The 11,079-nt window shown below is 42.9% G+C and overlaps 3 protein-coding genes and 1 long non-coding RNA gene across 4 annotated transcripts; 3 read left to right on the top strand and 1 right to left on the bottom strand.

Annotated features, from left to right (window-relative positions):
• The first annotated feature begins 904 nt into the window (after positions 1-904).
• LOC115620173 lies at positions 905-1,342 on the top strand. The gene is made up of 3 exons (XR_003995210.1): positions 905-1,021; positions 1,088-1,268; positions 1,322-1,342. It is a non-coding gene; the product is annotated as an uncharacterized LOC115620173 (long non-coding RNA).
• Positions 1,343-1,713: 371 nt separating this feature from the next.
• LOC115620169 (E3 ubiquitin-protein ligase Topors-like) lies at positions 1,714-8,598 on the top strand. The gene is made up of 4 exons (XM_030513298.1): positions 1,714-1,852; positions 4,392-4,846; positions 4,913-5,388; positions 5,444-8,598. Exons 2-4 carry the CDS (start codon positions 4,481-4,483, stop codon positions 7,701-7,703), a joined length of 3,102 nt encoding a protein of 1,033 aa, XP_030369158.1. The 5' UTR covers positions 1,714-1,852; positions 4,392-4,480; the 3' UTR covers positions 7,704-8,598.
• On the bottom strand, positions 2,180-3,560 carry LOC115620171. The gene is made up of 3 exons (XM_030513299.1): positions 3,289-3,560; positions 2,589-3,207; positions 2,180-2,528 (listed from the first exon to the last, which is right to left on the bottom strand). Exons 1-3 carry the CDS (start codon positions 3,487-3,489, stop codon positions 2,278-2,280), a joined length of 1,071 nt encoding a protein of 356 aa, XP_030369159.1. The 5' UTR covers positions 3,490-3,560; the 3' UTR covers positions 2,180-2,277.
• Positions 8,599-9,585: 987 nt separating the features above from the next.
• On the top strand, positions 9,586-10,771 carry LOC115620168 (E3 ubiquitin-protein ligase Topors-like). Its single transcript, XM_030513297.1, has 2 exons — positions 9,586-9,837; positions 9,895-10,771. The coding sequence occupies exons 1-2, from the start codon at positions 9,725-9,727 to the stop codon at positions 10,769-10,771; spliced, it is 990 nt and encodes a 329-aa protein (XP_030369157.1). The 5' UTR covers positions 9,586-9,724.
• The last annotated feature ends 308 nt before the right edge of the window (positions 10,772-11,079 follow it).

Raw genomic sequence — 11,079 nt, 5'->3', positions numbered from 1 at the left:
TTCATAATATTTAGTTTTGGTTCAGCTGGGTCACATGTATTACATCATTATTGGACATCGACATAGAATTTGCAGTGTCGTTCTCATGCAATGGCAGCTTTTTGAAACGAAAGATCAGGTGGTCCTGGGAGAGCTGCATATACTGGCAATAGGCCTGCATCAACTTGTCCATCCGAGCGTTGCGTTGAATCTCAAAATCCACCGTTCGCATGTTTCGGGCTACAACTTTTAATGTGACTTTGTCCATGTTGAATTATTATCAATCGGCACACATACAAGGCTATATGTTTAAGCACAGTATGTAGTAGATCTATGTTTGAACATAATATGACGTATATGTCGATACATGCAGTGTAGAAGTATACGAGAATATGATATAAATATATACTATACTTTACTGCCTCTTTTTTGTTGCCTACATTTGAAGTGCGCCCCTGGGGGTCCACTTAACAACTGTGTCATGTACGAGTACATATAATCGTAGTATATGACGACTGCAACACAAGCTATTTAATGTACTGGACATGCAGAGACTACAGCCACAGTGGAGCGAATGCGAAAATGTTCTCTGGTAACAACTTAAAGACTATATTTTCTTCAGTTTTATTGATTCACCTTTAAATTAATGGTACTACTACTTTTGTAACGTTTCACCTTTCAGAGAACGTAACGTTAACATAAGGATTAATGCAAACTTAAATGTGATTTTCAGATGCCTAAATCAGTAAATTATAATAATATGCTATTCAAATTATGCACGAAGAATTGCCAATAATTAGTATAAAATGTTTTGCAAATCAGTGTTTTACAAAATATAACCGAAACTTAGATTCCCAAAAAATATATATAAATATAGATAGAATTCGAAATTTTCCTTAAAAATGTATACGCAGTTAAGTTTCTACATATTAATGATGTCTTTCTGAATACGCTATTGCCAATTTATTTGCTCCCACTACTACTGTTTGCTTACAATTTGACCATTAAAGTGAATGCGAGCTCCATAGTGCATGACGGCTATGTAAGACGACAACATATATGCAGGTAATCAGATTTGCTTCCAGGCCTCTCATCAAATTGTCCCCAGGTGCCACCCACACCCATACATGCACATACACAACATAAAGTGGTAAGCATAGAGAAAAGCAGATTAAGCATACGACGTGTTGTGCAGCTATCATCAAGCGAAGGCAACCGAAGCGGCAACTGCCACATCGAACAAGACCAAGACTGGATCTGAGACGAGTCGTAATCCACAAGCATTGCAGGTAATTTATGATTCGCAGCGCACGGCGTGCAAATGATCTATTGCCATTGCCAGCGTCATTTTCCCAACTCAGGCAAAGCCATGTGTTTTGGACTGAGGTTGATGGTTCATTTTGTTGCACTTCGGCACTTGTTGCAGCATCAGCATAACCGTTAAAATCATTTTCGCATCGGTTAGACCCCAAGGGCCCTTTGTCTGACAGTTATAAAGTATGTCCACAAGTTCGAGGCCAGTCCAATGGTCGCTTATGCTGTTCAAATTAATTTCAGGCAACCAAAACACAATGATGCATGCGTGCATTGCCATAACCCGACGATATTGACGACGGCGCCGACACCGCCCCCGACGCAGTCGCTGCAGCTCTTTAATGATTAATGGATTTTCTGTGTCCCATGTCCAGGCATAGTAAAAATTCTGGATTGCCTTGTTGTTGCGTGCTTTGGAGGCGATTGCCATAAACAAAAATGCAGAACGCAGTCAGAACAAGCGAATGGTGGAGTAGAACATCTTAGCCTTGGGGCGCACACACACAAATCAGTCGTATACATAGGCGTAGTAATTGTTTGGGTTCTTGGATTGGACGTGGTGAGCAATGACAATACTTGGCAACTATTTATCATTGGTAAACTTTATTTTTTTACATTTACAATTTGTTTAAATTAATTTGTTGGCAGAAATCCATGGATTACACTTTAAACTTACACATATAGCACAGAGCATTAAGATAATGCTCAGTAACTAATTCATTTAATTAATACATAGAATCTACGTAAACTTTTGATTTAAAACTAAACATGATACTATAAGCTATGGTCTGTTATGGATCAGATGCAGCAGCAACGAGTGAGTTCAGTGGCTAGGGATGTTCACACATATACATTTAAGATATGTGCATTTTGTAAAACGATTTTAATGTGCAGGCCCCAAAGTGCCGGTAAATTGATAGAATTAGCTGCTGTTCTTATGTTATTTGTTTGCTGTTGAAGTAGTTGCCTTATGAGACCTGGCTACTATAATGACGGCGGGTTATAGTGAAAGCCGGGATTGTTAAATTTAAAACGTGCAATCTCGAACTGTAGCGCCTCGTAGTTGATGTCCGCCAGCCTCTTTAGTTGATGCGCAATCTCCTGGGCGTCATGGCTGCTAAGTGCGGATGTCAGAGTCGTAACGTTGCTCTCATGCTGCGCAATCTTTGTATTGTGTAGACTGTTTGGTGGCGGGGCCGTTTGTAGCGTGGCGTAAGAACGCGACGCATTTTTCACTGCAATATAAATTGAAACATTAGTGTACTGATCACATTTATGGGCAAAAGCCCACCTACCCTCGTATATAATTTGATCACGGGCTTGTGTTCGCATTCGCTTTACCGGAAGCTCGCCGTTGATAAGCTTTGTGGCAGCGGCGGTGTTTGCTGACGTATTGACTACTGTGTGGAGGCTGGCGTTGCTGCTGCCAGCGCTTCGACGCGCTGGAATAAACTCGATGGGCTCGGCGTTCGGCTCTTCGTCTACGTAGGACGTACTATCAACCACTATGGTGCGGTAGGTGCCACCGCCCGTATTGACCACCGTAGTTGCAGCGCCGACGGTGGCCGCCGAGCTAGGGACAGCTGTAGTTTCATGTATGGGCTCCTCCAGTAGATCGTCTTGTTCCACGTGCTCTTCCTCCTCAATCTCCTCTACTTCATCATTAATGGCCTCTTCGACAGCCGCTTGCAGTTCTTTTTGAAACGATTCAGATGTGCGCTGATGCTCCATGTCTTCCTCCTGTTCTTCTTTCTCCGCCTTTAAGTTCAGAAGCGTTTCATTTGTTGCTGTGGGCACCTTGCCAAACAAATCAAGCGCTTTTAGCTCCAGCGCCGACATAGTTATGTCCTTCTCATTAGGCATAAGACTACGTCTATACTTGCAACGAGTCGTATTTTTCCAGTCGTTAAGTCGCTGCAACAAAAGTAAACATAAGCAAACGAAAGGGCGCCTGAGTAGGCGTCTGAGACTCAATAGTCCCTCACTCGTTCTCACCTTTCGCCACTCTTCCGCTGTTAGTGTGGGCCCGGAACTACATTTGTTCAATTTGTCGGACAAATCCTTCCACTTCTTTGTCAAGTAATGTATATCATAGTCCCGGGGAACTCTTCCGCTCGCGAAGATGGGATCGTTTTCCATCATTTCGATGTACATCATGTACTGGTCCGTGGAAGTGCGCTTCTTGCGGCGGTCCATTGCTGCAGTTAAATTTTTAAAAGCGATAGTTATTCTTTTATTTTACACAAATTAAAAATTGACGCCACAAACAGAAGTGAGGGATGGTTTTTTTTGTAGGTGGCAGCCCCGCAACAACTATAGTTAGGTGGCAGCCTCGAATTAGAGATGGCTCACAATCGATTTTTTGACTTATTTGGTATTTCCTTTTCGTGATTTCGTGTTAGGGTTACTTTTGGAATACATTTATGTTAAAACCTCTTCACATTATTACGATCAGCTGCCTTCACATTTCACATTAATGAAATGAAAAAATGCAGAGATGGAAATTTGCAACTCACTTTCTGTTATATATAAATATTTTTATATTTACAAATAAAATAAAAATGAGTTTGTTAAGTCTTTAATAAGATGCTTTACCAATACAAGAAGGTCGCAACATGATAATAAAAAATAAGAAACTAGGCGGTCGGTTATATTATTCAAATAAATTTTCTTTACCTCCACTTGCCAACAATAAATAGGTGCTGCCCAGCACTGTCAAAGTGCTACCAATCAAGATACAGAATTGCTACCAAAAAGTGCTCGAACAAAGTATTTTCATCCACATTTCCTGAAAAAAATGTCATCTATTGTGAAAAATATAAACATCAAGAAAGTTAAAAAGAGTAGTTCATTAACTTAAGATTATATTCCGCTAGTGTTATTCGTCGGGGTCGTTCTGCGTGACTCACAAATTACAATTAAAAAAGCACCCATGTGAAATTTTCCTCGAGTCGAGTGAAACAGATGATAGAAAAGTGCGTTCGCTCGGTCGTACATACAAATCGGTCTCGGGCAGGGGAAAGACGAATAGTTGAGGAGAGACACGAAGTTCGCGCACAGGGAGCCCATTTAAATTGTGAGTTTCGTACTCTTTCCAGTTCCAGAGTCGGCCTTCGCTTTGGCTTGAGGATTTTACAAAAAGCTGAACTGTGGGCGGTGGCGGCGCTGTTTTGAATTAGCTAACAAAATGGCGCAAGCCATGCTTGAAGAGCCAGGCTTACCAGATGACTTAGCAGTGTCTGTTATTGTGGAGCCCCAACCACCAGTAATTCTCGGTGCTGGAACAGATACTACTACTAATAGTGGACCCTTGCCACCAGCCGCAATTAAATTTGCTGTTGCGGATTTAACGGAGACTGGCAGCGAGAGCGGCGAAGATGCTGATGCTGCTGGTGGAGGCGGAGCCGGTACCAGCACTGCTGCTGACGACAATGATGCAAGGACATCTCCACCGCCAAATTGCGCAATCTGCTTGTCGCGGTGCAAGCAAAAGTGCTTCACAGACTCTTGCCTCCATCAGTTCTGCTTCAAATGTCTGTGCGAGTGGAGCAAGGTATTATTTCCATTATATTATCATTTGGATTTAGTATATCGAATCCCTTTTTGATTCCGCTTGTAGATAAAGGCTGAATGCCCGTTGTGCAAGCAGCCATTCAAGACTATAATACATAATGTGCGCACCTTGGATGACTATGACAGATACACCGTGCAGGCTGCTTCTAACCCACCGTTGACAGACCACGCATCACTTCGATTTCACATTGTCAATATACGAAGACCCCGTTACGCACCCTTGGTGCAGAATCAAGGAGTTATGACCTCTGCCATTGACGACATAGAAGATATAGATGCAGCCGCCGAATCCGAGGACGGAATTCCTACGGTTGAGCCCTTACGGGTAGTACCGTCCGCCAATCGCTTTGAGCCCTATCGCACTGAACTGATGAACTATTATCGGCATGACCAAGATGCGGGAAATTTGAGCTCATTGAGCCAGCTCTGGCGGCGCTATGTATACGATCGTAAACTTTACGCTTTGCCGGTCAGCGACAGCTTGACGGGCCATTTCCGAGAATGGAGCGCTCGCTTCTATAGGTAAACATGTGTGCATCTAAAAAAAACATATGCTATACGTTCATTTAAATTCCAGAGATAATCCTGCACAAATGCACCGTTTAATGCCTTGGATACATCGCGATATAATGTGCTTGCTACGTAACACGCAACAAAATGTTAGCCTTGTGATGCACCTTATGCATGATATACTGCCCATGACAAATATATTGGGTCCGGCCTTCCGACGGCGTCTGTCGCCCTTTCTTGGCGATCGCACCAGCCATTTCATCCATGAGTTATTTAACTTTGCTCGCTCGCCGTATGACATGATTGGGTATGACCGTGTCGTTCAATACTCAGCACGTGTGGCCGAGGAGGTGGAGGTTGATTTGCTGGATATTATGTCGCCACAATCATCTAACGAAGAAGCCGAAGCGCCAAACCATACAGCTGAGTCCTCTAACGATTGGGCACCGGTCGCTCAAAGTCGAACACCTCGTCCTGCCGCCAGTGTTATTGTGACCAATCCAAGCGCCACACATTCCTTTAGTGTAACGATGGCTACTGATGGTTCTGAACTGCCGGGCATCTCAATACGACGCACCACAAATGTTGGCTCACAGACAGTAGCCATCAATTTAAGCATGCGTCGCCCAGTCAACGAGGTAATTGAGATTGATGATGGCGATGCGGCGGCAAACGCCGAAGTGGCGGCCATCAACGACAATAGCAACAGCAGCCAAAATAGACGCAATGCCGGCGCTATGTTGCCGGTAAGTGCACACATCGAGCTGCAGAGCAGCGACTCGGGATGCAGCAACAGCTCCGAGGACGATGAGTGTGTATTCGTTCTAGAGCGTAAGCCGCCACATTTGCGCACACCCGAGTTGGTCAGCTTGGACTCGGCAAGTGACTCGGATGTGGTGTTTGTGGATGAACAAAAGCCCGCAAAGTCTGCGGCCCCGACCACAGATAACAGTAAAGGCAGCGTTGTGGAGCAGGTGGCTGCAACTATGGCAAGTGAGCTCTTTATGGGGCCGAGTACATCGTCTGGTGTTTGCTCCTCGGGTAAGCACTGGAAGAAAGTGATCGAGGATGCGCGTTTCATTCATAGTAGTCGGCAAAAGCGCGCCAATAGAAGATTTTCGCAAATGCCTCATCGCTGTTTCGTGGCTGGATCCACGGAGACAGCTAAATCATCCAGCCCCAGTGACAGCAGCTCTTGGACGACGAGCAGCAGTAGTTCAAGTGAGTCTGAGTCGGATTCGGATGTGCCCAAAAAGCGCAGTAAACGCCGGAGCAAAAAAAACAATGGTAGCTCGCGTCCAAAAAGAAAACCAACATCGATAATTAAACGACGCAAACGGGATGCCTCCATCAGCCAGGATGATGACGATGAAATGGACAGCAGCAGCTCAAGCAGTAGCAGCTCATCCAGCAGTTCGAGCAGCAGCTCAAGCAGCTCTGACAGTTTAGATAACGTGCAGTTAAGTGCACTTCGAGCAACACTAAAATCTGAGGCGCCACTCAATGAAAGCAACGATGCTTCGCAAAACAGAATGATGCCAAAACAGGAGCAGCCAGTAGAGGAGCGATTGTTGCTGCCCGCTGGCGATCCTACTCCCGATGTAGATGCGCCCACGGCACCAAAACGACGACGTACCTGCAGCAGCAGCTTTCTTGATGCCAATCTGTCCTGTCGCAGCAGCACCATAGCTAGCACCATAAGCTTTGGCACGTCAAGGTCGTCATCGGCACTGAGCCTATTTAATACAGATGCCAACGATGCGAACGATCCTCTGGTGCGCGGAAGTACGGATTCACCTCATTTACATCCAACATCCGAGACTATGGACAATTTAATAATGCACAACGCTATCGCAAGTTCTCTGATCGAACTTTCTGGCGCAGGACAGCAGCGCACGTCTGCCGTCTTTAACGATCAGTCTGTTGGAGTACAAGACGCCATTAGCTTTCTGCGCAATGCATTGCCCAACAGCGGAAACTCGCTCGATGATGACGCACATTTGTGTATTTTTTCAGATGCTAGCAACGAACTTACCCATTACCGGGCGGAACCAAATATCGATGTGGTCGGGGATGCAAGTACGTTGGGCGCAGAAATGGAGAGCATAGAGCAAGGCGAGGCTGATGACACAATTACGGCAACTACCATATACAATGATGACGATGAACGTGGCAATGAGAATACTAATGAAGACTTTGGGGATTCAACAGCTAATGAGGCAGTTGAAAATGATGTCGATAGTAATAATGATGCAAATGCTGCTGAAGACGCTGATATTGTAGATTCTTCTCAAGATAATCCTGATGCAGAGGCAGGAGCCACATAAACTGATTCTGTAGGTATATAATTTGAAAATACCTACTCTAAGTTCGATATAGCACCATTCTCCCCAATGTTTTTTTCTATGGAGTTTTTATTAAGATATTTTAAATAAATAAGCGCTTCTCTATTGTTTTAATTTGTAACACAAAAATTGTTTACTGTATACAAAGGATACGGCGCAAATTGAATTGTATATGTATGCATAAAATAAGCTTATGTCACCTATAGTTAAGTAAAATCTTAAACTGTTAGTTTTAAGTAATCCCGTAAGCTATAAGTCTTTCTTTTCATAAGATTGCCATTTTTCATTGTATATAAAACCTATAAAACCTAAGCAAGTATGCAGCTTATATACCTATATAACCATACATATGCGCAGCACATACACAAGTTAGTCCACGTCGACCGGTTAATGTACATTCTTTCATCCCGTACTATTTTTACTTTGTAGTACAATGTGGCGTTCAAATGTATCTTTACACAACCAAACGCACTCATATAAATAAATATGTATATGAAAAACATACTTACATAGGCATTTTGACGAACCTTCATGTTCTATAATGAGAAATCTTGGGCGTATTCCTTCTCCCTATGCCAAGAGATCGTTGTACGCGTTTTAGGCATAAACATACATATATATGTGTTGTAGTAGGTTAATATATGACTATATACATACATATAATTATAATATATGTTCATCATTACATGTAATCTATTTGCTATTTAGGACCTTAATGTACTTATAACTAAGATGCAAACGTCATTTGCACTGAAAATGTTGGGTATATGTACAAGTTATAATAAGGATGTGGCATAGAAGCTATCATCTGCGACATGCCCATAAATGATGTTACAATATGAATTTAGTTCTCAAAATATATTACCATACTATTTAATGATTGCTTCAATTCAATTTTTATTGAGATTACAACTAAAAGTCCTTTAGGTACTTAGGTTGGGTCAGCTAGAGCTGGTGGTGTCGGAATTTAAGGACTTTTTACTGAACCAGATTTTTCCAATATTATGAGTATGGTGGATGAATTTACGAAAATTTTAACCAATAAACTATACAGCACAACGTCAAAATAGAGGTCCAATTTTAAAAACAGAAATGCCCGTTTTTTACTGACATTTAGAAATTCGGTCTAAAAACGACCATCAGTTTTTATACAATGTATATAATTACTTTAGCTATAATATAAATTCTGTTATCAAACTCCGAAATTTATTTCCTAATATTATATCATTGTTCATTTTCTTAGCATTCTTTCTATTGCTTAGCATACATACATGAATACTTTGGGTATTATACTCTGTACCTAAACAAATTGGAGTCGCGACTGAAAGTCAACAAAGCAATTCTACTTATTTATATTATTATCCTTTATCGAAGGATTTAGGGAAATAAAACATTCCACGTAATTTAGCGGAGCTTAGCTGTTATTGTTGAAATGTATGTCTTTGTTAAGTTGAAACGATTGTTTCTTATCTAGACTCTTTACCTGGGCGTTATGGTATTTACTAGCGCACTTCGATAAAAGCTTCCACAATTAGAATTCAGATGCTGATTAGAAATTGAAAACTTTTACTTTTGTATGATGAATCATTGGTTGTCTTCTTGTATCTTAAGTTGGAATCCAAATTTCCTACTTCAAAAAGGATAACAAATTTAGAGTTTTTACTCCATTTAAGGGCTGTGCTATGAGAAAACTGTTTCCCCGAAATCAAGTTGGCATTTACAGGCTTTGAGTTATAGATACTGTTTATGTATGTCATAAGTCCGACAGTAAAATAATTGTTCCTTTTTGAAGGTTAATAAGTAGAACTAAGAGGCCTCAGGTTATTTGTAATTGCGGAAACGTACGCAGCAAATGGAATGAAACGCTATGCTCCATTACTGCAGCCCTGGCCCACGAATTGAACTAAAGAGTATTCAAGTTTTGCCATTGTGATCGACATCATCGACAATTTTTGGTTGTATTTCCTATCTGATTTCAAATTGGGAGAGTGGATTGCCGAAATATGGGGACTCGTCGTTTTGCTCTTTGGCGTGTTTTCGTTTACAATAACAATTTGTATTCGTTGCCGGGTGGCCAAGCTCCCAGCTATCGAGATTGGAGGCCCTGTGTTTACAGGTAGGTTGAATAATATGTTATTTTTGGAACTGACCTTGATCTTTTGTATCCTTGCAGGTGCCATTCAGACGAACTGCAAAGGGTTATGAGTTGGGTGAATCGAGATATTCCCGTGCTGATAGGCACCAACAAAGGGGACATTGTGACTGTCTACGACCTAATACTCAGTCTTTTGCCACGCATTAGCCTGAAGAGCTATCAGTTCAAGGCCGCCTTGGCCTCCTACTTGGGGGTGAAGACAAATCAGTTTATCCACGAGCTGATCAATTTTGCACGCTCGCCCTACGACGATCTGATTTCGTACGAGCTAAATGTGCACTACTACTGTCACTACTGCGACGATGCGGATGAGGAGCCTTCGTCATCGGCTGCTGCCCAGAACAGGAAAATGGCTATTCAAGGCTTGCACAATTTCGTTGAGTTTGCGCGTAGTGTCAACGACGACGAATGCAGTGGCTACGATCTGGAGCTGGAATTCGAGGACGAGGACGAGGGTGAAGATGATGCGCTGGACGCTTTATCCGCGATAGAGGAGAGCCAAAAGTTTGAGGTTCTTCCCGTATATAGTGTGGAGCGAAGACGTCCACAGGCAGCAGCTGTAAGCACTGGCGGTCGTGGCTATATCAATGGCCCGGATATGGGTGGTTTTGAACTTGAACTGGCCATTGAGCGCAGCATTTTGGGTGAAGCCGACTATTCCACATCAGAACCCCAGTCCGCTCGGACGTTCTTGGTCCCCACTGGTGCTGCCCCCTCCAGCGTTGGGCGATCTGCCCGCACCATGACTGTGTCCGGGCTTAATACCGCTACAGACTCGACTGTGGCTGCCATAGTGGGCCCTTCCTCTTTTCGCAATCAGGTCGCCGATGGTCGCGCCTCTGAAGGCCGGATTAAGAGGCGACGCATGGACTTAAACGCTGGGAACCACCCTTAAAGATCTGAGGCTGGTATTGTGGACGGAGGAATAGATCGTAATGATACTAAGATCAGCAGCAATACTGCTGACCAATGCAAAAGAAATTTAAAAGAATCATAAGCACATCGTCACACTCGGCTGTAGAAGTAATTTTCCAAGGCATCGCATTGCTTTCAGACCCCCTTGTTGGCATTATAAATATGTAATAGGGCAAGTTAAACATATTGTAAGTTCAATAAAAAGTTTTTCATATGAACACGCAGCGTTGACGACTGTCGGCAGTCGGCAGTCGGTAGTCGGCGAAAAGGTTCTGGCTAGCAATGAAA

Source organism: Scaptodrosophila lebanonensis, unplaced genomic scaffold (genome assembly GCF_003285725.1).
Source record: "Scaptodrosophila lebanonensis strain 11010-0011.00,11010-0021.00 unplaced genomic scaffold, SlebRS2 tig00000012-arrow-arrow-pilon, whole genome shotgun sequence".
NCBI lineage: Eukaryota > Metazoa > Arthropoda > Insecta > Diptera > Drosophilidae > Scaptodrosophila > Scaptodrosophila lebanonensis.
This window is presented reverse-complemented; position numbering and strand designations above follow the sequence as displayed.

Coding starts and splice junctions, on each gene's coding strand:
- LOC115620171 (XM_030513299.1), bottom strand. CDS start 3,489: ATGGACCGCCGCAAGAAGCGCACTTCCACGGACCAGTACATGATGTAC. Junction 3,208..3,288: donor CAGCGGAAGAGTGGCGAAAG/GTGAGAACGAGT, acceptor CTTTTGTTGCAG/CGACTTAACGACTGGAAAAA. Junction 2,529..2,588: donor TGATCAAATTATATACGAGG/GTAGGTGGGCTT, acceptor TTTATATTGCAG/TGAAAAATGCGTCGCGTTCT.
- LOC115620168 (XM_030513297.1), top strand. CDS start 9,725: ATGGGGACTCGTCGTTTTGCTCTTTGGCGTGTTTTCGTTTACAATAAC. Junction 9,838..9,894: donor TGGAGGCCCTGTGTTTACAG/GTAGGTTGAATA, acceptor GTATCCTTGCAG/GTGCCATTCAGACGAACTGC.
- LOC115620169 (XM_030513298.1), top strand. CDS start 4,481: ATGGCGCAAGCCATGCTTGAAGAGCCAGGCTTACCAGATGACTTAGCA. Junction 4,847..4,912: donor GTCTGTGCGAGTGGAGCAAG/GTATTATTTCCA, acceptor TTCCGCTTGTAG/ATAAAGGCTGAATGCCCGTT. Junction 5,389..5,443: donor TGGAGCGCTCGCTTCTATAG/GTAAACATGTGT, acceptor TTTAAATTCCAG/AGATAATCCTGCACAAATGC.